Source organism: Panthera tigris, chromosome E2, assembly GCF_018350195.1.
Source record: "Panthera tigris isolate Pti1 chromosome E2, P.tigris_Pti1_mat1.1, whole genome shotgun sequence".
Classification (NCBI taxonomy): Eukaryota; Metazoa; Chordata; class Mammalia; order Carnivora; family Felidae; genus Panthera; species Panthera tigris.
In genome coordinates this window covers 9,975,723-9,998,573 of record NC_056674.1, presented here as the reverse complement: position 1 = coordinate 9,998,573, position 22,851 = coordinate 9,975,723, and the positions used below count along the sequence as shown (strand labels likewise).

Below are 22,851 nucleotides of genomic sequence, written 5' to 3'. Positions count from 1 at the left end.
TTCCTTTCTTTCCTTCCTTCCTTTTTCCTCTCATTCTTTTCTTTCTTTCCTTCCTTCATTTCTCTCCCTTTTCTTTTCACTCTTTTTTTCTTTCTCTCCTTTTTTCTTTTCTTTCTTTCCTTCCTTTTTCTTTCTTTTCTTTCTTTCCTTTCTTTTTGTCTCTTTCTTTCCTTCCTTTTTCTCTTTCCTTTCTTTTCACTTTCTTTCTTTCCTTCCTTCCTTTTTCTTTCTTTTCTTTTCACTCGTTTCTTTCTTTCCTTCCTTTTTTTCTCTTTTCTTTCCTTCTTTCGTTCTCTTTTCTTTCTTCCTTCCTTCCTTCCTTCCTTCCTTCCTTCCTTCCTTTTTCCTCTCAATCTTTTCTTTCTTTCATTTTCTCTCTTTCTTTCTTTCCTTCCTTCCTTTCTCTCCCTTTTCTTTTCACTTTTTTTTCTTTCTTTCTCTTCTTTCTTTCTTTCTTTTTCTTTTTGAGAGAGAGAGAGCACGTTTCAGCAGGGAAGAGGGGCAGAGGGAGGGAGAGAGAGAGAGAATTTTAAGCAGGCTCCACACTCAGTGCAGAGCCCAACTCAGGGCTCAATCCCATGACTCTGGGATCATGACCTGAGCTGAAATCAAGAGTCAGATGCTTAACCGACTGAGCCACCCAGGCGCTCCCCCTTCTTTTTCTTAGTAATCTCTCTGTCCAACGTGGGGCTCAAACTCATGACCCTGAGATCAAGAGTCGCATGCATGCTCTGCTGACTGAGCCAGCCAGGTGCCCCAGATTTATTTCCCGATCAAGCTACAAGCCCACGGCAAGCTGGCTGCACGACACCCTCACTCTGGGACCCCGGGCTGTTAGTGTCTACATTATGCCGTCACCATGGCTGAGGAGAAAGAGGCATGGCTGAGCACGCACTGGCTTTAAAAGCTTCTACCCAGGAGGGTCACACATCACCTCTGCCCTCTTTCTTTAGCTGAGGCAAGTCACTTGGCCACTACTGAATTCAAAGGGGCAGGAAGGTACAATTTTCCCACCGGGAAAGCAAATCAAATTTACTAATGCTAATACAATTTACCATATGGAATTTATGGGGGGGGGGAAAAAGGATACGAGTGGCTCACGGGAGCATGGAGTGGCCTGGAGAACCACGCATGAGGCTGTTTCCAGAAAGAGAGCCCCAAACCACGCCCAGAAGTGACCTGACAAGGAAGCTGCTTCCATGATCCCTGAAAACCTCCGTCTTAGATGCACCCCACCCCCCCGCCTCTGCACCTGCTCCTGGGACCACGACGTAACTGCACCTGCCCCTCCCCCTGCCCCGCAGTGCTGATGTTGCCTCTGTGTCTGTGTTCCTTACAGCTGGTGAGCCCCCCCCAAAGTCACAGGATGCCTGTGTCACACTGTCCTCACCGGCTACGTGGAACCCATAAGGAGCCCCCTTTGCAAGGTGCTCCTCTGGAATTCAGGACTCCTGCTGGTGAGTCAGTTTGGGGAATCCAACTCACATGTCTGTGCCCTGGATGTAAAGGAGGCTGGGAAAGTGGGTTCCGACGCTTCTTTCTAGAGGATGCAAACTCTCGAGCCTGGAAACACCGCCAAAACATAGTGAGTGTGTTTAGTAGCCGACTTGGGCCGAGGTCCTGCGTGATCTTGCGGTTCCTGGGTTCGAGCCCCGCGTCGGGCTCCGTGCCAACAGCTCGGAGCCCGGAACCTGCTTCGGGTTCTGTGTCTCCCTCTCTCTCTCTGCCCCTCCCCCGCTCACGCCCTGTCTCTCTCAAAACTAAACAAACATAAAAAGAAAAGAAATTTCCACCACATGCTCATGTGCCTGAGGTCCGGAGAGATGGGAGGTGGCAGCAGAAGGCTTCGGCGGGTCTCTGTGTTCGGTTCCCATTGCTGCTGTTAACGCATTACCACCAGCCCAGGGGCTTCAAACGACACGCATTTATTCTCTTACAATCCTGGAGGCCAGAGGTCTCAAGTCAAGGCCACCGCAGCTCATTCCGGAGGCTCGAGGGGAGAGGCCAGGGGCGTCCGGGGTCCCTCGGCTGGTGGCACTGCCCGGTGACTCCAACCTCCGCTTCCCTTGTCCCATGTCCTACGGTGATCACCGCCCCCCCCCCACCTCCCCTCTTCGGAGGACCCTTGTGGTTGCACTGAGAGCCCACGCACATCGTCAAGGGGAAGGTCCGCTCCGTAAGATGTCGCGGTTAATCACATCTGTAAAGTCCCTCTTGCGGTGTAAGGGAACATAGTGTCCACGCGGTCTCAGGAGTAGCGTGCGGACGTGTGCGTGCGTGTGAGTGTGCGTTGGGGGGCATTATTCAGTCTACCCCAGCGTGGCTTAATGGAATGCGTCCAAGGCTTCTCCGTCCTATGACTCCTGTACAGCCCAGCCAGTGGAGGGGCTGGAGCGAGGTCAGGGCCGTCACCCCCCCCCCCAGCGGCAGCTCCCACCGGCCCCGCCCCGCCCCACGGGTGTGGGTCGGTAGCACGCCTATACCGGAGCCACAGCTGGGGGGGGGGGGCATCCCTTTCCAGATGGCCCTCCTCTCCGGCTTCTGGAAGTCACTCAACCCCCTCCTCACCCCCCACCCCCCACCTTGCCCCTCGGGCTTTCACCTGGCTAGCCCCAGAGTCCTGCGCCACCCCTCGGCCATTTCCCTACACCCTGCACGCCTTCAGCCCCCCCAGATCGGTGCCGTCTGCGTCCTGCTCCAAAGCCCTTCCACTCACGGGTCCCCGACGTGACCGCCACCTTTTCCACCCTGCTCGACCTGTGTCCCCCACTGCTCTGTGAGCCGGCCGAGAGCAGGGTCCAGGGACATTTCTGGTCCCTGCAGTGGCCCCAGCAGAGCACCAGGCGCAGAGTGGGCAGGTGCTGGGTGAAGTGAATTAGAGAATTGGGGGGCTAGAGGGAGAGGAGGGGATATCCCCCCATTCGTCTCCCCTGCGTTTGGGTTTTAGCAACGGAGACTCAAAAGGGCACAGCCGGTTTGCAGGGAGTCTGCGTCGCTCTGTCCTGAGGCTTTTCTGGGATGGGGATTATGGTCTGCGAGTTGGGGGGGGGGGAGGAAAAAGGAGGCCCGGGGTGAGGGGAAAGAATATGAACTAAGAAAGTGAGCAAGCTGGAAATACCCAGAAAGTATAACGTTTCCATCTACTGAGTTCTTACTATGTGCTGGGTATTATTCTAAAAAATATAGATAAGTTAATACACCCCTGTATCATCAGCCCCATTATTATTATTATTATTATCCCCATTTTCCAGATGCGGGAACTGAGGCACCGAGAGAGGAAATCTTTGCGCTCTTGCTGGCTTCCGTGACAGTTCATGTAGATCCCTCGCGAGCTGACTCCCGTGGGACTCGCAGCATCATCACGTCCCTCGTCACATCCACGTCCCAAGCCCTGGATGTGCCTCTCTTTGAAGCTGAGACCTTAGCTTCCTGCCGCCAGGCTCGCCCATTTCCTTGCCGGGTAAGATAGGTGTCCTGGTCCCCTGTGGCGCTCTGGGCCTCAGCCACCTCCGTCCCCGCCCTTTCTAGACGTGACACTTCGGGCAAGTTGCTTCCCCTCTCCGAGCCTGTTTCCTGCGCCGGTAGAAGGGGGGACGATCCGCAGGAGGACCCGACACAGTGCCTGGCATCGTGGACTCTCCATCGCTGCCCGTTGCTGTGGGCCTCAGGAACGTGAGATGCTCTTATGCCCCGGCATTCAATGCCCTCCTGCTCCACACCCCTTCCCACCTTGGAGGGGAAAGTCCGCTCACGCCCGTATCTTCCTCCAGCAACCCCCTCTTTCTCTACAAGGTTGTCCAAAGCGTGGTCTACATGCTCTGCCTCAGTTTCCCCGACTTCCTCTCCCTCCCCCTCACTCTAGATCGGCCCGCCTGCTGCCCCACACCCTCCACCGAACTGCTCCGGTCCAGTCCTAAATCCCAAGGTCGCTTTCTACTGCTCATCTTTCCCCACCTTTCACTCCGTCAACCACGCCCTCATTCTGGAAACGCTCTCCCCTCGGCTTCAGGTGGAGCCAGTCCGCCGGTTTCCCACCTACCTCTCTGGCGGGTCCTTCCCCCCCACCCCCCAGGCGGGTCTCCCGCGTTCCTTGTGCCCCACCCCCTCCGTGGCTTGGTGATGCCTCACTGCCCACAAATCCCAAGCCCCTGTCAAGCACACCCCCCCCTCCCCTGAGCTCCAGGACGCCCCCCCCCTTCCCCGATGTCTCTGGATGTTCCCCTAGGCATCACCCTCAGCATGTACTCACCTGTACCCAGCGAGTTCTCCAGACCTGTTCCCCAGACTTATCCCCACCTTCATTCTCCAAACCCAGGAGAAACCTCACTGCCTCTGTGGCAAATTCTCCACCACGGCCCCCTCCCCCCCCCCCCCCCCCCCCCAATTCCCGGACCCACTGTCCACCGGCTCTGTGTCCCAAGAGGCTGACGTCTATGCACCACCTGTTGACCTCTGGCTTCTGGTGGAGTTCAGCCAATGGAAGGCACCAGCCGGAGACTGGTGGGTGGGAGGAGGGTCGGGTTGGGGTGCTCACTCTCCAGCCACCCCCCCTCCCCCACCCCCCCCCACCCCCCGTCTCTCGGGTGTGGGCTGTCCCTGCCCATACCCCGGGCCTCCGCTCTAGCCACCCCTTCAAGTCTCAGTAGCTTCAGCTCACACTTCAGCCTTCAAGCTGGGGTGGTGGAACTGCTCCCTCTACTGCTGGCCCCGGGTACTGCACCTTCCCCGAGCTTGTTTTCCTTGACCTTGGCCCCCTCCCCTTAATCCCCTAAAATAGCCCTTTCGTTAAACTCTCCCTGGCTATTCCGTTTGGGTGCACTCTCTCTTTCCTGCCAGGGCCCTGCCTGTGCCCTCTCCCCGAACCCTCCCATCCAGCCTGATCCATTATCTCGAGCCACCACCCCCTTTCACCTCCACCCCCCCCCCCCCCCCGCCCTCCACTCCAGGACCCTTCCTTGGCCGCCCCAGCCTCCTCCCTGATCTCGCAGCCTCGGGTCTCACAGGCAGCCGGAAGGCAAGTGGGAAAATGTAAATCAGACCACATCAACTGCCTGCCCTCCCTCCCCCGTCCCCCTTAAATCCCTTCCAAAGCTCCCCTTTGCTTTTGGGATACATTCGAAGCTCCCGAGAGTGGCTGATAAGGTCTCTTGGGCTCTCTCCACTCCCCACCCTCATGCACCCCATACTCCATTCGTGCAACCCTCTTGCAGGAGTATGAAAAAGCCGGTAACTCACAAGTCCGCACACCTTTACATAGGCTGTGCCCTTCACCTGGACACACACACACCCCTCCTCCTATGTCAGGACTCTGAGAAAATTACTCGCTTTATTCGGGAAACTCCCATCAACCCCAGCTCCTCTGATCAGGCAAATCTGGGTCCTCCTCTTTTGTGTTCCCAAGATGCTCAGTGAAAGGGAATAGTTGGTGGCTGCTGGAATGGGGGCGTGGCTAGGAAAGCTCCCGGGGGCGAGGAGTGGGGGCGTGGCTAGGCAAACTGGGTGGCGCGTGGGGGCGTGGCTACGGGAAGCTGGTGTGAACTTTTGGGCGTGGCTGGTGCCCGTGGGTGTCCTGCATGGAAAGACCCAGAGTACCTGGTCTATTTCACAGTTGCCCAAATCCCAGTCAGAGACCTCATGAGCTCCCTCCTCTAGAATCCCAACTCCTCGCGAGAAGGCTGTTTTGTTTTGTTTTGTTTTGTTTCAGGCAGAATTTCAAAGTTTTATGGCAACTTGTACAGAAATCACAGAGAAGAGACAACGACCGGTGCTGATGAGCTAGGAGTAGAGAAAGGGGAGTGGGTAACAGGTCTGGGATGTTGGGGTGATGCACAACAGGACGATAGGACGCTAAAAACCTGTGGGAAGCAGGGTGTTACGGGGGTTGCAGGGTGATCCTCAGGGTCCCAAGAAGTGGGCAGCACTCCGCACACCCCAAGTGTGTCCTTTGGGCAGGAAACAACGGTAAGAAAATGCAGATGGCCTACCAACAGATGGGTGGCCTCCAAGGTTAAAAATGCCCACCCAGACCCCCTGGCCCCAGTCCCACCCTCCCACCCACCCACCCCTGCTCCCCATCAGGCAGAGATGTGGCAGCATTTGCTGGCTTGTAGCATTGGTCCTCTGGGACCCTCGGTCTCCTCTTCGAGGGTCCTGCCCGGATTGGCTGGCACTGAGGGCAAAATGAGCCTTCTAGATTGTCAGGGGAGATCGCTGGACTCCCTTCGATTCCCGGCCTCCTCCCCAAAGCCAGTTCTCACGGCTGGGGGAGTCTGCTGCCCTCGCAAAAGGAAAGTCTGTCACCCCCTTTCCCCAAGACATGCACCCTCCCGTGCCCCCCCCTCCCCCAAACACACTATATATACACACAGGGCCCCCCCCTCCAAGGTGTGGCTGGGCTCTAGGAGGTAGTGGAGGCGAGTGGGGGCGCTGGAATGTGAGAAGTTGCAGGTTCAAATGCGCCTCCTCCAGCTCCGAAACCCCACACTTCTCCCCTCCCTTCTCCAAGCCTCGAGAATTAGTGTCCTCCCAAGGGCCTGAGTGGAGAAATCAGGGAAGGCGTGGCCCCCTTTTGCACGCACCTACCTGTGCCTCCGCCCCACCCTCGGGGGCTGAACAGAGCTCCCTGAGGGTTGGGGAGAAGGGCCGAGATCAGGGACATCCTGGGATGGGTCAGCCTCCTTCAAAGGTCCCCCAGGGAGGGCTGGGTTCGGAGGCTCTGGGGCACAGGTCCCTGGCGGTGGTGGCGGTGGTGGCGGTGGTGGGGGGGGCGTCCTCTAGAGGAAGGGGACCTTAAGGGATAGGGCAAGGCTGGGTGTGGAGGGAGACAGATGTTACAGATTCTCTAGAAGGTCGAGGGGTAGGGGGCGGTTCTCTGGGGAGGGGCCTCGAGGTGGCAATGTCCCCGGGGGTGCGGGCAGTGGCTACCAGGGCTGGGCGGCAGTTGTGGGTATCTCGGGGAGACCCCCGAGGGGAAGGGACGAGGATGTTAGTGGGGACGGAGGGCAGGGATATTAATTCCCAGGAGGAAGGGAGGCTGAGTCCCAGGAGAGAGGAGGCCGAATCTCTCTGGAGGACAAAAGGAGACGCGGGTCCGAAGCAGGGGCAGCCGAGTCTCTGGGGGAGGGGGAGGGGGGCCTAGAAGCCCCGGATGTGGCAGTAAGCCTCGAGGCTGGCGAAGAGGATGTACAGGAACCAGAGGCCCAGGAAGAGCGCCGTGGTGGCGAGCTTGGGGCCCCGCGGGCCGCCCAGCTCGCCGCCGATGTGCGGCCGGCGCCGGTACAGCAGCACGGCGATGCCCACGAAGGCGAAGACGGTGAAGAGAGTGACGGAGAAGGCCAGCGTGCCGGTGCGCACCTCGAACGGGCGGCCCTGCACCGCCCAGTACACGGCGGCCACCGACCAGGCCACGCCCAGGCCCAGGAACACGTTCACCGCGTTGGAGCCCGTCACGTTGCCGATGGACGCGTCCGCGCACTGGTCCTGCAGCGCCGCCACCTTGCTGGCGAACGTGTCTGCGTGGGCAGAGACACGGCGGTCACAGGGGCCCAGCCTGTCCCCCAGGCCAGCTTTCCAGGAGACCCCGACACCATCCCCGGTGCCCCCCCCCCCACCTCCCCCCCGGGGCAGACCCCGCCTCCCGCGGCCGCAGCTCCCCGCCTGAGGCCCTTGACCCCAAGCAAGCCACGAAGTGGGTCATCATACCCGTGCCGGGCGCTCTGCAAGACCCGCCGCCTGCTTTCTCTGGAACTCGCTGCCTGCTTTCTATGGGACTTGTCTGCATCCAGTGGTAACCACTGCCTACTTTCTATGGCACCCCCTGCCTGCTTCTGGTGGAACCACCGTCCGATCGCAGTCTCTGCATTCAGTGGGGTCCGCTGCCTGCTTTCTATGGGACTCGCCGCCCGCTTTCCATAGGAATCGCTGTCTGCGTTGCCTGAACCCACTGCCTACTTTTCTACTGGCCCCATCACCCCATCGCCAGCTGGCGGGACAAAACAAGTGTTCGGTTCCACCCACATGCAACCCCCTTCCTGTCAATTCCCCACCTGGTCTCTGTCCAGCACGCAGCCCCGTTTCTGTGGCCTCCACCCACGTCTCAACATCTCGCTAAAGACTCAAATCTCCGGTATAGAGCGCAGGCATCGGAGAGCCAGTCACAATAGCTGCTTTCTGGGGCGCTTGGGTGGCTCAGCGGGTTTAGGGGGCCAACTTTTGCTTTCGGCTCAGGTCGTCGTCTCACGGTGGTGAGACGGGCCCCTCCCCCCCCCCCCCCCCCCCCCCGAGTCAGGCTCCACACTCAGGGCGGGCTTGGAGCCTGCTTGGGATTCTCTCTCTCCCTCTCTCTCTGCCCCTCCCCCGCTGTTCTCTCTCTCTCTCTCTCTCTCTCCAAAAATAAACATGAAAAAAAAAAGTTGCTTTCTACAGGCCCCGCCCCCTGCTTTCTATGGAGCCCACTGTCTGGGTTCTACATTTCCCAATACCTTAGTTCCACGGGACATCCCAACGGTTGCTTTTGGGGAGGATTCCGTTTACCTACTGAATCACAGGACCTCCCTGCCTGGTTTCTCTCCTGCTCCCTCACTGCGTTTCTGTGGGACCCACCATCCGGGTTCTGTGGGATTCCACCACCTTATTTCTGCACAACCTTCCTCCCGGGCTCTGCTGCTGGGCTTCTCTGAGACTCTCCCCGGACAAGCGGTTTCCCAGGGGGGTTACCAGGAATGGATGTGCCCAGGGCCACGAAGACTACGGCGTTGACAGAGTCCTTGAGGCCGACGGTGCAGCCAAAGTGCGAGGCAAGGTCCCCGATGAGGGCGGTGAGCAGGCCGATGACCAGGATGCAGACGCCGAAGCAGGCCCAGCCGTGGCAGTACTCCGTGGGGGGCACGCAGGCAAAGAGCACCTTCCAGAACACCGTCAGGAAGTGCATGACGTAGTCAAAGCAGGAAGGCAGCCGTTCCTCCCGGGACCCGTCCTCCTCCTCCTCCTCGTCCCCTGTGGGCACACGACCCAGCTGGGGCACACACCCAGGCCACCTTCTTCCTGGCCTACAGAGCCCCCCCCCCCCGTTTTGTTCAGGAAAATTCTGCTCTGTAAAATGCATTGCCTTCCCAGAATTCCTTGCGGCCAGGAGCCCAGATACCGATATTCGCTTTTCCAGAATCCCTCGGTGCCGGAGGCCGTGCGCTCGGCTTGCCAGGATCCCTTGCCGCTAGCCAAAAAAAAACTAGGCCACATCCCTAGCCAAAAAAAACCAGTCCTTTTCCCAGATGCCTTGATAGCTACCATTTACAGAAAGCCATTTCTAAGCTGGAAATACTGACTTCCTCTGACTCATTGTAGCTAACGTAGCCACATGCTCAGCTAAAGGTGCTTGCTTTCCCAGAACCCCTTGCAACAGTAGCCATGTGACCCAGCCCGGCCAGGAGACCTAAGCGGAGGGCTTCTGGAAAGCTCTGGCTTTCCTGACACGGGCACTGTGTCACAGAGGTGTTTTCTGAACGCTGTAAAGGACGCCTCACTGGCCCTTCGTGGTGTTTGTATCACCTGCTGTGACTGAATTCGACCTGTCCTTGACCTGCCACTTGGGGCTTCTGTCAGGGGAAAGCCCACATGGAATGGTTTGTCTACCTTGCCCTAAACTGAGAAGCACAAAGCAATGAATGAGAAGCGGGAAACGAATTGAATGGGCGCTACGCCCGGAAGGACGCCGATAAGGAACAGGGTAGTCCTGGATCAGTCACGCAGAGCAAGCCAGGGAGCAAAAGGCAGGGAGCCACGGCGACGAGGGGAGGGCCACCCAAGCTCCTCTGAACTGTCAGCCAGCAGAGGACACACTGGCGGATTCGGGAATTCGGGTCATCTATCCCTCTCCCGCTTTTCCAGCTCACTTAGTCTCTTGTCTTGTTTTTTGTTTTTTTTTTTAAAGTTTGCAAATGCTTAACTAAGTGGTTTCTTCATGCTTCGCGCCATCTTTCAAAGAAGGAGACTTTTGCGGCGACCCCAGGAAAAGTGGAATTGGACGCTCCAAAGCAGCAGGCACGCTGCCCCTTCTTGCTACCCTACTTCCTCTTTCTCCCCGCCTGGAATGCGAGCTTGACGCCTGGAGATGCGGCAGCGATTTTGCCACCATGTGGGCAAAGGTTGAGAGTGGGAAAGAGAAATAAAGAGGGAGCCTGGGCATTTAACGATGTTACTGAGCTGCTGACTCTTTATTGCCTCCTACGGATTCCTTTGTTCTGTGACAAAAGTAACCTCTAGGGTGCTTCAGCTGCTTGTGGTTGCGTTTTCTGTTGTTTGCCGCTGAATGCGTTCCTCACTGGCCACGGTGATGAGACGTGGCCGAAGTCAGAGTGGGGAGAACGCACGCTTGGCAGGGAAGGGCTGCTATCACTGCATCTCCCGGGGGCTTTTCCCTGCCCTGCTTCAAATCCTGCCTTGGTTTCCCACTGCCCTTAGACCGAGGCCCACATTCCTGTGCCTGGCATTCAAGGCTCTGGTCTCTGCAGACTCCTCCAGCCTTTCCCATCAGGGGAGGCTCTTCTCCAGCCCTTCCCATAGAGGGAGCCTCACGGTTACGCCTGTGGCTCTGGAGCCACGTCTCTGGTTCCAAACTCTGGATCTGCCGCGTGATCCTGAATCCGTGTCCTAACCTCTCTGAGCCTCCGCATGCCTATCTGAGAAATGGGAGTAAAAACTGGACCCGCCTCAAGAGAGGGCTGTAATGACTGCACGAGGCGGGCCACGTAAAGTACCCTCTGCGCAGCCCGGCGCATCTCCAGCCTGACGGCTGTTATCGAAAGGCCCCTTCTAGTGCCTGGGGAGATTCACAGATGCTCCAAACCAAGGCCGCCCTGCAAAGAGCATCCGGTTGAGGCCCGGAGGTAAAGGAAATACAGAAGCACCTTTGAAGGTGCAAGACAGGACACAACGTGTCATCCAAGGGGGTGAGACCCGCCCCTCTCCGTCAGCGCCTCAAGCAGTCTCATGCTCGCGGCAAGGAGGCAGGGGCACGGGTTGAACCAAGTGCTCACAATGATCAAGGACCGAGCTGGAAACTTGGGGAGCATTAGCTGACTGAGGCCAGACAGGAGATGGACTTCAAAGGCTGCCTGGCGCTCCACGGTCCCCATCATGACGTCGTCATCAGGATTATTACCACTGGTAGGGTTTTACCCTCCCCCACCCCACTACTTCCTCTGATCTAATGGGTTGCTTCCTACCGACCCACCAGCTGAGTCACCTCCACGACCACCGTCTCGCACCCCGCAGCCTCAGTTTTGTGCTACCCTCTCTTCTCCGCTGAGCCCGGAGGGAGTGCTGTCTCCCCACGGTCCTTGGACCGCCGCTCCCATCCCTTGTCACCTCCTCCTGGCCCACCTCCTGCCAGCTGGACAGCCTCAACTCCCCCCCCCCACCCCCCATCCCAGCCTCTCCTTCCTTCCACAAGCTCCCTCCGGCTTGGGGAAGCCTGGAGCTTCCCCCATTCAAAATGCCCCGTGGTCCCCCCCGCCCTTGCACCGAAATGACACCCCAGCTCCCTGCGGTGGCCTATGCGGACCTGCGCGGTCTGGGCTCTGCCCACCTCCAGCTCCTGAGGCTGTTTCTTCACGCCCGAACCTAGTCACCTTCCCCAAACGCGCCACGACCTAGGGTACTTACAAACTCTGTACTTGATTTCCCCCTCTGCCCGCAATACCTCCCCGTCTTCTTCCTCCTCCTGGCTAACGCTTATTCCAATGTGAAGACGCAGCTCAGAAGCCTCCTCCTCCAGGGAGCCCTCCCGGACCTTCAGGCTGGGTCAACCTCCTATCTGGGTTCCCGCAGCAACCTGAGGTCCCCTGGCCCAGCCCTGCCTGCTCTGGGTTGTCACTGTCTTGTGGCATGTGTGTCTCCCCCCACTGGACTATGAGCACTGTGAGAATAGGCTTCATGCCATCATAATCATCTCTTTGTCCCCAGCAATGTCGTGAACAGGGCTGAGTCCAGAGGATCCCCCAGAAATAGATATTGGAGGGTGCCTGGGTGGCTCAGGCAGTTGAGCCTCTGACTTTGGCTCGGGTCATGATCTCACAGTTCATGGGTTTGAGGCCTGCGTCGGGCTCTGTGCTGACAGCTCGGAGCCTGGAGCCTGTTTCGGATTCTGTGTCTCCCTCTCTCTCTCTCTGCCCCTTCCCTGCTCCCTCCCTCTCTCAAAAATAAACATGAAAAGAATAATAATAATAAAGAAATAGATATTGAAAGACTGTGGCTTCAGAGAGAGACATCACTTCGCTTCCTGGTATATTTCCATTCCCAAAGCCTGGTTTGTTTCGATCTCCCTGTTCAACCACAATTCCTAGTGTATTTTCAGTTCCTACAGTTAGGCCTCCCTGAAGGAGGCCTGATGTTGTATAAGGGACAGAGAAGCCTTGAGCTCCAGCTCATTCCCTGTGGGACTTCAGGCCAGTCCCTCCTCTGCTGCTGGGCCTCAGTTTCCCCAATCTGTATCACAAAGGGCCGATGTTGGTCTCCCAAGACTGAACCCGTGAATCCAAGTGCCACGGTGTCTCTGGCCACAGGGGGGCAGTGTGGGCCCATCTGAGACCCAAGGAGGGCGAAACCCCGCACAGGTGGGAGAGAGCTGGGATGCACCCCCGACCCTGACTGTCTCCGTGGCAACAGAGGCGCCCAGGCTGTCTGAGGAGGCCATGACGTTTAACCTGTTCCCACCCTCCAGCCATCTGACGCCAGGAGAAAGCCCAGCTGGGACTCTCCTCCCCTCAGCTCTCTGCCTCCACCCCTCCGGCTGCCTTTCTCTCTGTGTATCCCTCTCTCGCTCTTTCTCTGGCCCTCTGCAGTTTACTGACTTCATTCTCTACACCCCTCATGTTCTCTCCATGTCTCTGTCTCTCTCCGTGATTCTCTGCACCTCTCTCCTTGTGTGTGTCCATCTCTCCTGTTTGTATCTGTTCCTTATCTTTCCCTGTTTCTTTCTTTTCTTTGTGTCCTTGTTCTCTTTCTCTTCTCTATCGTTCTCTGTCCTCTTCTTCTTGTCCCTCTTTCTCTCTTTCTATTCATTTCTCTCTTTTCCTCCCCAGCACTCTGTCTCCCCATCCCTCCCTCTCTCTCCTCTCTCCTCCCTCCCCACTTACCTGCGCTCACTGTAACTGCCTCTAAAAACTGTTCCCTCCATGAATGGGTCCCAATCACCAAGGCCAAGTTGGTTTTCTTGATGAGCTTATCCACCGTGTTCTGAGGATGAAAGGGAGGGGAAGAGACCATTGCCTGTGACCACCTCAGCGCATCCCTGAGGCTCCCTGAGGAACACTGGGGTTGGGGCTCACAGCCCATGCTCAGGGGTCCTCAACCTCCCCACACCCCAGTTCACGGCAAGAAGGGAAAAGGTGGTGTTGCTGTCCATGGTGCTGGCGGAGGGATCGGCTCGGACCCTAGATCACCCTCCTACTTGATTCTTACCAGACTTTCCCCAAGACTCCAGGAAGCTGGGGTCCCCAGAAAGTCACCTTAAAATCATATGACTCCTCGATGATGACCTCCAGTCGGCGGTTTTCCCCAAGAACTGGTTTGCCCATCTCTGCTATCCTCCGAGCCTCCTCCTCCTCGGCTGTCAGCTTCCTGTCCCCATCCCCTGCAGCATGAAGGATGGGAGTTAGGCTCACTGGGCCTGTGATGCCCTCACTATCTGTTCCCACTGAGAAAGAAAACTCTGTCAGCTGTCCCTTAGGAAGCCTCCGCGGTGGCACGCCCCCAGCCTGCCCCAGTGTCCCCATATGACCACCATCTTCCTCAACCTAAGACCCAGCTGGTCCATGAAGTTCAGCTGGTAGGCTCTGGGCTTCAAATGGAGGGAGCTGTGTGACCCCGGGCAATGCCTTAGCCTCTCTGTGCCTCCGTGCTCATATCTGTGAAACAGGTACAACAACAGTAGCCACCTATGGGTGGTTGTGAGGGGTTAAAGGAGTTACTTCACGTGTGGTGCTTAGGGCTTAGTGCCCGGCACACAAAAATAGTCTAAAATGTTATTTCCTTTGTTAAAATCACCAACACCGTCATCATCATCACCACCCTCGTGGGAGGAGGACTTGTCTCTATATCTAAGCTCTGAAAAACATCCTCGAGTGTGTTTGAGGTGGTGAGGAAAGAGGGGAGAGCCAATGTTGGTACAGATCTTGGACCCAGACCCACCTATAGCTGGCCCTCAGCTCACCTGTCTCCCCAAAGCATGTTGGTCCTTTGTTCCAAGCCCAGCACCAACTTAACCCTAACTCTTAGAGGAATGCCACCCCAACCAGGAACACTCTCAGAAAACTCTGCCAGCAATGACTTTTATTGTGGTTAAGCTTCTGGGATTTGGGGGCCTATTTGTTACAGCAGCTCCTATCACTTACCCTGACTAATGCGATCTTTAGTCTGACCCTAATCCTAACTCCAAATCCAGATTCTGATCTCAACTCCCAAACTACTCTGTCCCTTATGTTCAAGCAGCTGCCCCCATCCTCACCCCAATCTCTCACCCTGGCCTCAATTCTAACCATAACCGCCCCCCCCCAACTCACCTCAAACCCCAGCTTAGGCTTTGACTTACATCTGACCCCAATTCTAATCTGATCCCACCACAAACCCAGATGGGATCCTGACCTCCCATTCCCCCAACGTGCACTACAAACAAAACATGATCTTGGCCTCCGAACCCCCAGCTGTAGCCCCAAACTCAATGGACCCCACCAACTCTGAGATCAACTCCAACCCTCACCAGCTCCGAGTCTGCCTTTATCTCACCTCCAACCTGCCTCAAACGTGACCTCAAAGGGTAGCTTGAGGCCATGACCCTCCTCCCGAGACCCCCCCTGCAGTCAACCTGCACTCAAAGCCCGGCGGTGACTCCACTCACCTTGATTGAGCAGCAGAGCTGGGGAGAGACAGAGACAGAGAGAAGGTGAGATTGCTTCCCTGGGAAGCTCAGATCTACGAGCCTGAAGGAGCAGCCACTAATGGAGCCTCTGAGGGTCCCCCCACACACACACCCTGGACCCCTTCCCTCTCCCACAGCATCCCTGTCACCCCTCACCTGAAATCCCTCGCTTAAGCCACTGTGGCTGGCCCAGCTCGATGAAGAAATTATCCTTTTTCTCATATTCCTCGTCATCAACTATCTTTACCTGAAGAGTTTTCCTGAGCGGGGAGGAAAAGCACCCAGCATGAGGCCCCAACCCGAATCGCCAGCTAACTCTCCACTTGCCCAATTTCTGGAGCGCCCCTCCATCCCAGGCCCCGCAATTTCCCCCAGGCTCATTCCCTCAGTGCCTCTGGATCTCTGTTCAAACCTCTTTCTTAATGAAGCTCACTTCCCCCACCTTCTTTAATATTGAAGTCCCATCCCTGTCCCGACCTCAGCACGCCTGGCCCCCTTTCCCTGCTGTACACGCTCTTTGTTCCATATCACCTTCTAACAAACCATCGAATATGTTTATTGTGTTTACGGTTTGCCATTTGTCTCTTCACATTAAAATGTAAGTTCTAAAAAAAAAAAAAAAGTAAGTTCTGGGCGCCTGGGTGGCTCAGTCGGTTACGCGTCAGACTGACTTCAGCTCAGGTCATGATCTCGTGGTCCGTGAGTTCGAGCCCCGCATCAGGCTCTGTGCTGACAGCTCAGACCCTGGATTCTGCTTCAGATTCTGTGTCTCCCTCTCTCTCTGCCCTTCTCCTGCTCACGCTTTGTCTCTCTCTCTCTCTCTCTCTCTCTCTCTCAAAAATAAATAAATATTTTAAAAATGTAAAAAAAAAAAAAAAAAAGTAAGTTCCACCAGGGCAGCGATCTTTGTTCATTTATGTACTTTGCTGCACGCCCCCCCCCCCCCCCAATGCCTAGAGCGGTGCCTGTTCCACAAACATTTGTGAACTCTAATCCTTCAGTTCAGGAGGCCCTCTCCTTGCTGCCCTCTGTCCTGACCACATTCTGAGGATTAACTGAGCGCTGATTGATTTTCTCAGCATCCGCGCTGCTATGGTAACCAGGGGGTGCCGGGGGGGGGGGGGGAAGAGCCAGGAGTTGTCCGTGCCCTCCAGGCACACAGCCCACCCCCCCTCACTCACAAAGACCCACAATCCCAGAAAACCCATGGCCCTGCCGCTAGCAGCCCTTTCAGCTGTAGGAACCTTGAGGCCCGGCCCCAGAACCCAGAAACACAAACAGCCAGCCCACACAGTCACCCAGCAGAAGCCAATCAACACCGCCCACACCCACACACCATCACACCCCGCAGCCATTCCCTATGCAGTGGCAAAATCACACAGACCAGATGCCTGTTAGCACAACACCCCCACCGCAGCCTCGGCGACTTCGCCAACCTGCAGAGCCCCACTGTGGTTCCGTGTAGACTCTTCCTTTCTTACATCTCGCCCATTATGGCTCTCGGGTGTCTGTTTATTTTTATCCCCTTCAGTCTCTCTCTCTCTGTCTCCATCTCTGACCCTGTCTGTCTCAGTCTCTTCCCAGCTCTCTGCCTTCCTTTATCTGTGTTCCCCTCTCCCTGTCTCAGCGTCTGCAGAATGGAACCGCCAAAGTCACCACAATTCAAGCAAAACGCTCCCGATCAGACAGTCACTCAATGGACCCATCTCAACACACAAACGCACAGGATACAGCGACACCCATGTAGAGACAGATGCACACAAGATGGCCATGTGGGGACATATGCCCACCTCCACCCTCACCCCCTTCTGGTCTCAGGATATTTTAATTTTCTGTGGGCAGAAAGAAATGGCCACCCCCAGCCTCAGAAGTGGACTGGGAGCTGTCCAAGGTTCTGGAACACCGTGGCGGGAAGCAGGGTCTCCTGAGACATTCTACTCACACACCCTGACATGTGCAGACAGCTGTCGACCCCGCGACACGCTGACAGGGTGATACACACACACCTCCGACGCTCACTCTCTCGCAGACACGCCGGGATCCACTGACGCCCGGTGACTGACACCCATGCCAACTGGCATCCTGACGGGCGCGCCCTCATGGAACCCAGGGAGGAGAAACCCAACTGGCAGGGGACAGCAAGAGGGACTCGGGCTAGACTAAGGCAGGGCTTCCCGAGATCAAAGGAAGCAGCCGTTCTCCCCAGGCTGACCTTCTGTCACCCTCACGTGTGCCCTCCTTGCGTCCTGCAAACCCCACTCTCCAGCCCTTCCCAGCCTCTGAACTCGGACCCGTCTCCTTCGCAACCCTGTCTTTTGTCCCTCTCTCTGACCCAAACTCTCTGAAGCATCAAGAAGACCTCTCCTCCCCCGAGTTCCTCTCAGTAAGAAGGTCTCTGTCTCTTCCTTTCAGGCTTCCCGGATCATAGCCTCTCCATCCCTCTCCTCTCTCTCCACGTACTTCTGTGTCAATTTCCTTCCCCCTTTGTATCAACGTTCCTGTCTTTCCGTCTCTTTCTTTCTCTGCTTCTGTTGCTCTCTCTCTGTGTCTCCATCTCTCTCTAGGTCTTCTCTGTCTCTGAGCGCCTCTCTCTCTCTCTTTCTCTCTGCATTCTCTCCCCGCCACCCCATCTCTGGGCGTCTCTCCTCCACTTCCGGGTTGATCCTCCCTGGGGCCACCCCTCTGGCCCCGGGCTGCTTCCAAGCACCTCTAATTAGCGCCTGCCCGGGAAAGGAAGGATGTGTTTCCCTAAACGCTAATTAGCCTCCTGTTCTCGGTCTTCTGAAGCCACAGCTGGAAGACTGGGTGGGGGCAGGGGTAGGGGCAGGGGCAGAGGGTGTCCCAGCCTGGGGAAGCCGTGTGGGGGAGGAGAGGGCCTGTGGGGTCGCAGCAGCAAGAGGGAAGCCGGTTAGACTACAGGGAGGACCAGGATAAGCAGAAAGACAACTCTCTCCATTCCCCCTGCCTCTAGAATGTGACAAGTGGGGTCCGGGATGGTGCCCTCAGCCCTCAACCCGAGTTCTCAGCCCAACGCAGGCAGAGAGGCAGATGGAAAGGTACGGAGAGGCCGTCACTGAAATATAACCCGGGTCAGCGAGATACTGGGGACCGAGATCCGGAGATTAACAGAGCCCCAGAGAGGGCCTGCCAACAGCGAGAGACGCGGAGACACGAAGGGAGGGATGGAGAGGCGGGGAGAGCAGCGAGAAGCTGAGCGGAGGCCAAGGCCCAGAGGCTGGGAGGGGGAGGGGGCAGGGAGCGCGGCGGGGGCTCTGCTCGGTGGGAGGAGCGTGGGCGGCAGAAGGAGGGAGACAGACGGGCGTGCGGGGGCGGAAGAGAGCAGGCAAAGCGGGGGGGGGGGGGGGGGGGGGAGAGGGGGGGAGGCGCCGTCTGCACGCCAGGCATGCGGCGGGGGATGTGAGGCTGCAGGCACACAGAGGGGACTCGGGCATCTGTGCAAGGGGGTGGCCGCGTGTCTGAGCGTGAGACCACCCCTGACTGTGCTCCAGCGCGCGTGTCTGTAGCTTTGTGATTCTGTGTGTGCCGGTGTGTGCGTTATTGTGTCTGTTAACCAGGGCACTTGCCCCGACCCCACCCGCCTTCCCCAAATCCCAGTCTTCCAGTTTCTTCAGGGTCTCTTCAGGCCCTGCCCCCACCTTCCCAGGCCCTACCATTCCTACTCGGTCTTTTTTTTCCCAAAGCCTCGCTCACATTTCCCTTGAGTCTCCAGCTATTTCCCCAGAGCCTTCCTCCTACCCACAAGCCCCACCCCTCCCCTAGGCCCGCCCCAAGACCCGCCCCTTCACCTTGGCCCCGCCCCGGCACTCCTGTCTCCTCCCTCCCCGCCTCTGTCCCGCCCCCTCCCTAGGTCTTGCCCCGCCTCCCACCAGCCCCCGCCCACTATATGGACACGCCCCACCCACTTCTCAAGGCCCGGCCCCAATTCCGTGGCCCCGCCCCGCCAGCGCCCCGCCCACTTCGTCCGCCGTGCCCGCGCCCTCGGCCCCGCCCCGTCTTCCCGCCGCGGTGCCCCGGGGCTGCCGGCCGACGCGCTCACATGGTCTCGTCGTCGCCGAACTCGAGCTCGCCGCACGCGTCCTCGTAGTGCACGCCGCCGCCGCGCGCCGTGCCGTCCACGGTGCGGTACGGAAGGCGCACGGTGCCCCGCGCGCCCGAGCTGCGCACGACGCGCACGTCCACGGTGCCCATGCACTCGCTCACGTGCAGCAGGCGGTCCTGGAAGGAGAAGATGCCCGCGTGGTCGTCGTCCAGGATGGTGACGGTGGCCAGCAGTGGCGCCACCAGCCGTCCCTTCGGCCGCCCGCCGCCGTCGGGCTCGAACATGCCCTGCGCGTCGCCCACGCGCAGGTTCAGCAGCCGCACGAAGAAGTGTTCGTCCTCCTCGAAGATGTCGTCGTCGATGATGCCGATGCGCAGCTCCTTCTGTGTCTCGCCCGGCTTGAACACCAGCGTGCCCTCGCTGCGGCGGGAGGGGAGGGGAGGGGACAAAACAGGGGTGAAGGTTGGTCAAAGGCTCTTTGGGAGGGAGGGGAGTCAGGGTGGGCTTCCTGGAGGAGGGAAAGGCGCCACCGAAAACTCACAAGTATGAGACTGGCCGGGTGTTAGACACATAGTCAGGGGTGCAGAAGGGGAACAAGATAAGGGTTGGTCCCTCCCACCATGGAATCCGTGAGGATTAGGAGCGCCAGCATTACATAGAGAACGATGAAAATGAAATCAGCGCCGGCTTCCTGTGGGAGTTTCCAGCGGGCAGGAGTGCTCCAGGCAGAGGGAACAGCACATGCAAAATCCCAGAGTGGAGAGAGCCTGGAGTGTTCCACAGCCACACTTCTCGGCCCTTAAGGCACCCCCCGAGCCCCCTGGGAGATCTTGCTAAAATGCAGATTTCTGGCTCAGCAGCTCTGAGTTTCCAGACTGCATGCCTAAGTCGCTCCCACAGGATGTGGATGCTCCCATGGGCTACAGGGACCACACTTGGGAGTGGCAGGGATCCAGGGTCCAGAGCTGCCATGTTCACACTTCTGATGAAAGCCTTTGTGTGCTCCTGGATGCCCACGACAGCGAGTCCACTGTTTAACTGGGCTCATTCATTCAACAAGTACTCCCTGAGCACCTGCTCTGGGCCCTGTGCTGGGCAGTGCTGGGAACACAGCGGGGAAGAGGCCCTTCCTTCCCGGGGCTCGGAGGCCTGTGGGAGAGTCACATCACAGTGACCGTTGCACATGTAATAAGTTATTTCCAGTTCATTCATTCAACAGGTATTTGTCAAGCACCCGCTGTGTGCCAGGCACTGTTCTTAGTGTTTCTTGGGGGAAACCACAGCAAAACCAGATCAGAGCAACATCCCTGCCCTGGTGGAACTTCTATTCTAGTATAGGAGGCAAATAAACAGCAAACATTATATAAACTGGCAGGTGGTGATGGTGCAATGGAGAAAAATAGAGGAAAACAGATGAGAGGGTAGGGCGCGGGAAGGCGTTGTGTTAGGATGTCAGGGAAAGCGTTTCTGAATGGTGACATTTGAGTAGAGACTTGAGGGAGGTGAGGGTGGGAGCCGTGTGGAGGAGATCTGGGGAAAAGTATCCCTGGCAAAGGGAACAGCCAGTGCAAATGTCCTGAGGCAGGAGTCGTTTGGAGTATCTGAGGGATGTATCTGAGTATCTGGGAGGCGGCCAGTGTGGCTCCAGTGGAGGGAGTAAGGGGAAGAGGGAGATGAGATCACAAAGGGAACAACAGGGCAGATGTCACGGGGCTTTGGTGGGCTACGCTAAGGACTTTGGTGCTTATGCCGAGTGGGATGGGAAACATGGGAGGCCTCTGAGGAGGGGAAGGATGTGAGCTGGCTTAGATCTACAAGGGCATCGGTTGTGTCTCTGACGCACATTCGAGATACCCTATAATGGGGCAGGGGAGGGAATGAGCGACCTCGGAGTAGTCCGAGTGAAACGTTGAGGGGACAGGACATGATTGGGCTCCTGGCAGGGCTGTAGGCATCAAAATGACTCTGGGCTGTAAATGCACCTTGACCACCTATAATTTCCCCTTCCGGTCCTCCCCACCACGCGCCACAGGCACCGGTGCCAGGGCTATGTGATCCAGAAGCGTCCTCTATCATTACTGTGGTCACTTTCGTGAGAAAGAGGCCCCGGGCTCTAATTCTCCAGAAGAAGTCGGCTCTGTGGGAGGCGCAGAGGGACCCCAAGGTTCTGGCAAAGAGGGAGAACCAGATGATAAGCCTGGAGTGGACAGAGAAGGGACTCCCTGTCGTGGCTGCCTTCAGCTCGGGAGACGCTGTCCATGGTGGCCAAGGCATCCAGCCCCGTGAGCTAACCTGCTCCAAGCCGGGTTCCGCTGCTGTGCCAGCTGTGGGATCTCGGGCAGTTAGGATGTGCAGCCCCTCTGAGACTCAGTTTCCCGATCTGTAAAGTGGAGCTAATAACCGTGCCTACCTCCTGGGGGTGTGATAAGGACTGAGCTATTATGCAAGGGAAGCACTCAACCAAAGTTAGCTAGTGATATGCGTATATGAAGATTAGAATCTTAGAGGGGCGCCTGGGCGGCTCCGTTGGTTAAGCGTCCGACTTCGGCTCGGGTCATGATCTCGGGGTTTGTGGGTCTGAGCCCTGCTGATGGTGCAGAGCCAGCGTGGGATCCCCTTTCTCTCCCTCTCTCTGTGTCCCTCTCGCTTCTGTCTCTCTGCCCCTATCCTGCTCCCGTGTGTGCTTTCTCTCTCTCTCTCTCTCTCTCTCTCTCTCTCTCTCTCTCTCTCTCTCTCAAAATAAACAAACTTTAAAAAGATCTTAGAATCTAACGTTATGGGATGTCAGAAACATGAACTGAAGGGATAGTAGAAGGTGGGGATGTTAGGACCATCTTCGCCAAATGGTTAAAGTGGCATCAGAAGCGGTGGGGCAGGCGGGTGTCGTGGGCCTCCTGATATCATGCACTGAGGAGGACACAGCATCACTTACGTGAATTCCTGCCAAAAAGTGCGCCCCCTGAACTGAGTCATGAGGAAACATCGGACAAAGCCCAACTGTGGGCTGTTCTAACTGGCCTGTCTTCAAAAGTGTCAGGGTCATGAAAGGCAGAGAAAAGCCAAGGGATCGATATCCCGACTGAAGAACTCTAAAGAGACCCGACAGGGACGCCTGGGTAGCTCCATCAGTTAAGCATGCGACTTCAGCTCAGGTCACGACCTTGCGATTCACGAGTTCGAGCCCCGCATCGGGCTCTGTGCTGATAGCTCGGAGCCCGGAGCCTGCTTCGGATTCTGTGTCTCCCTCTTTCTCTGCCCCTCCTCCGCTCACGCTCCGTCTGTCTGTCTCTCTCTCAAAAATAAACATTAAAAAAAAATTTTTTTTTTTTTTTAAAGAGACATGACAACCAAATGCAACGTTGGGTTCTGGATTGGACGGGCAAGGAGGGAGCGTGTGCAAATAGGGTCACAAAGGATGTTACAGGGACAGCAGGAAGATGCAAACAGGGACCGTAGATTGGGTAGTAATATGGATTCGGTGTTTACGTGTCCTGAGCGGGACGACCGGACTGTGACTGTGGTGGTGGTGGTGGGGGGGGGGGTGTCCTACATCTTAGCAGATGCACGTGCAAGTATTCATGGGCGAATGGCCCTGCTGTCTGCAACTCATTCCCATATAGTGGCACAACTATTAATACTCTTACATATTAACTGGAAGGGGTGCGTGAATGAGCACAGGACGAAATCTGCACAACTGGCGAATCTGGGCGAGGGCTATAAGAGGGTTCCCGGAACCATTTTTGCAGCCCTTGTGTAGGTGTGAATTCTTTTTTTTTTTTTTTTTTTCCAAAACAGAAGGTTGGGAAGAAAAAGGACACGGGGATTTTAGAAACCAGGCGTGATGGAAATATAGAAGAGGGGCTTCCGTTTCAACACT

At 57.0% G+C, this 22,851-nt stretch overlaps 1 protein-coding gene and 1 long non-coding RNA gene across 2 annotated transcripts in view; one reads left to right on the top strand and one right to left on the bottom strand.

Annotated features, from left to right (window-relative positions):
• The first annotated feature begins 1,383 nt into the window (after positions 1-1,383).
• LOC102962870 lies at positions 1,384-5,920 on the top strand. Its single transcript, XR_006211889.1, has 3 exons — positions 1,384-1,457; positions 3,252-3,460; positions 5,705-5,920. It is a non-coding gene; the product is annotated as an uncharacterized LOC102962870 (long non-coding RNA).
• A 155-nt stretch (positions 5,921-6,075) lies between these two features.
• The window catches only part of SLC8A2 (solute carrier family 8 member A2), a 29,008-nt gene continuing 12,232 nt past the window's right edge, over positions 6,076-22,851 (bottom strand). The window contains exons 4-10 of the mRNA XM_042969547.1: positions 18,972-19,394; positions 15,071-15,174; positions 14,894-14,911; positions 13,506-13,630; positions 13,134-13,233; positions 8,716-8,994; positions 6,076-7,511 (exon numbers count right to left, since the gene is read on the bottom strand). Of these exons, the coding sequence (XP_042825481.1) occupies positions 7,135-7,511; positions 8,716-8,994; positions 13,134-13,233; positions 13,506-13,630; positions 14,894-14,911; positions 15,071-15,174; positions 18,972-19,394 (1,426 nt within the window). The 3' untranslated portion in view covers positions 6,076-7,134. The remainder of the gene's footprint in view (positions 7,512-8,715; positions 8,995-13,133; positions 13,234-13,505; positions 13,631-14,893; positions 14,912-15,070; positions 15,175-18,971; positions 19,395-22,851) is intronic.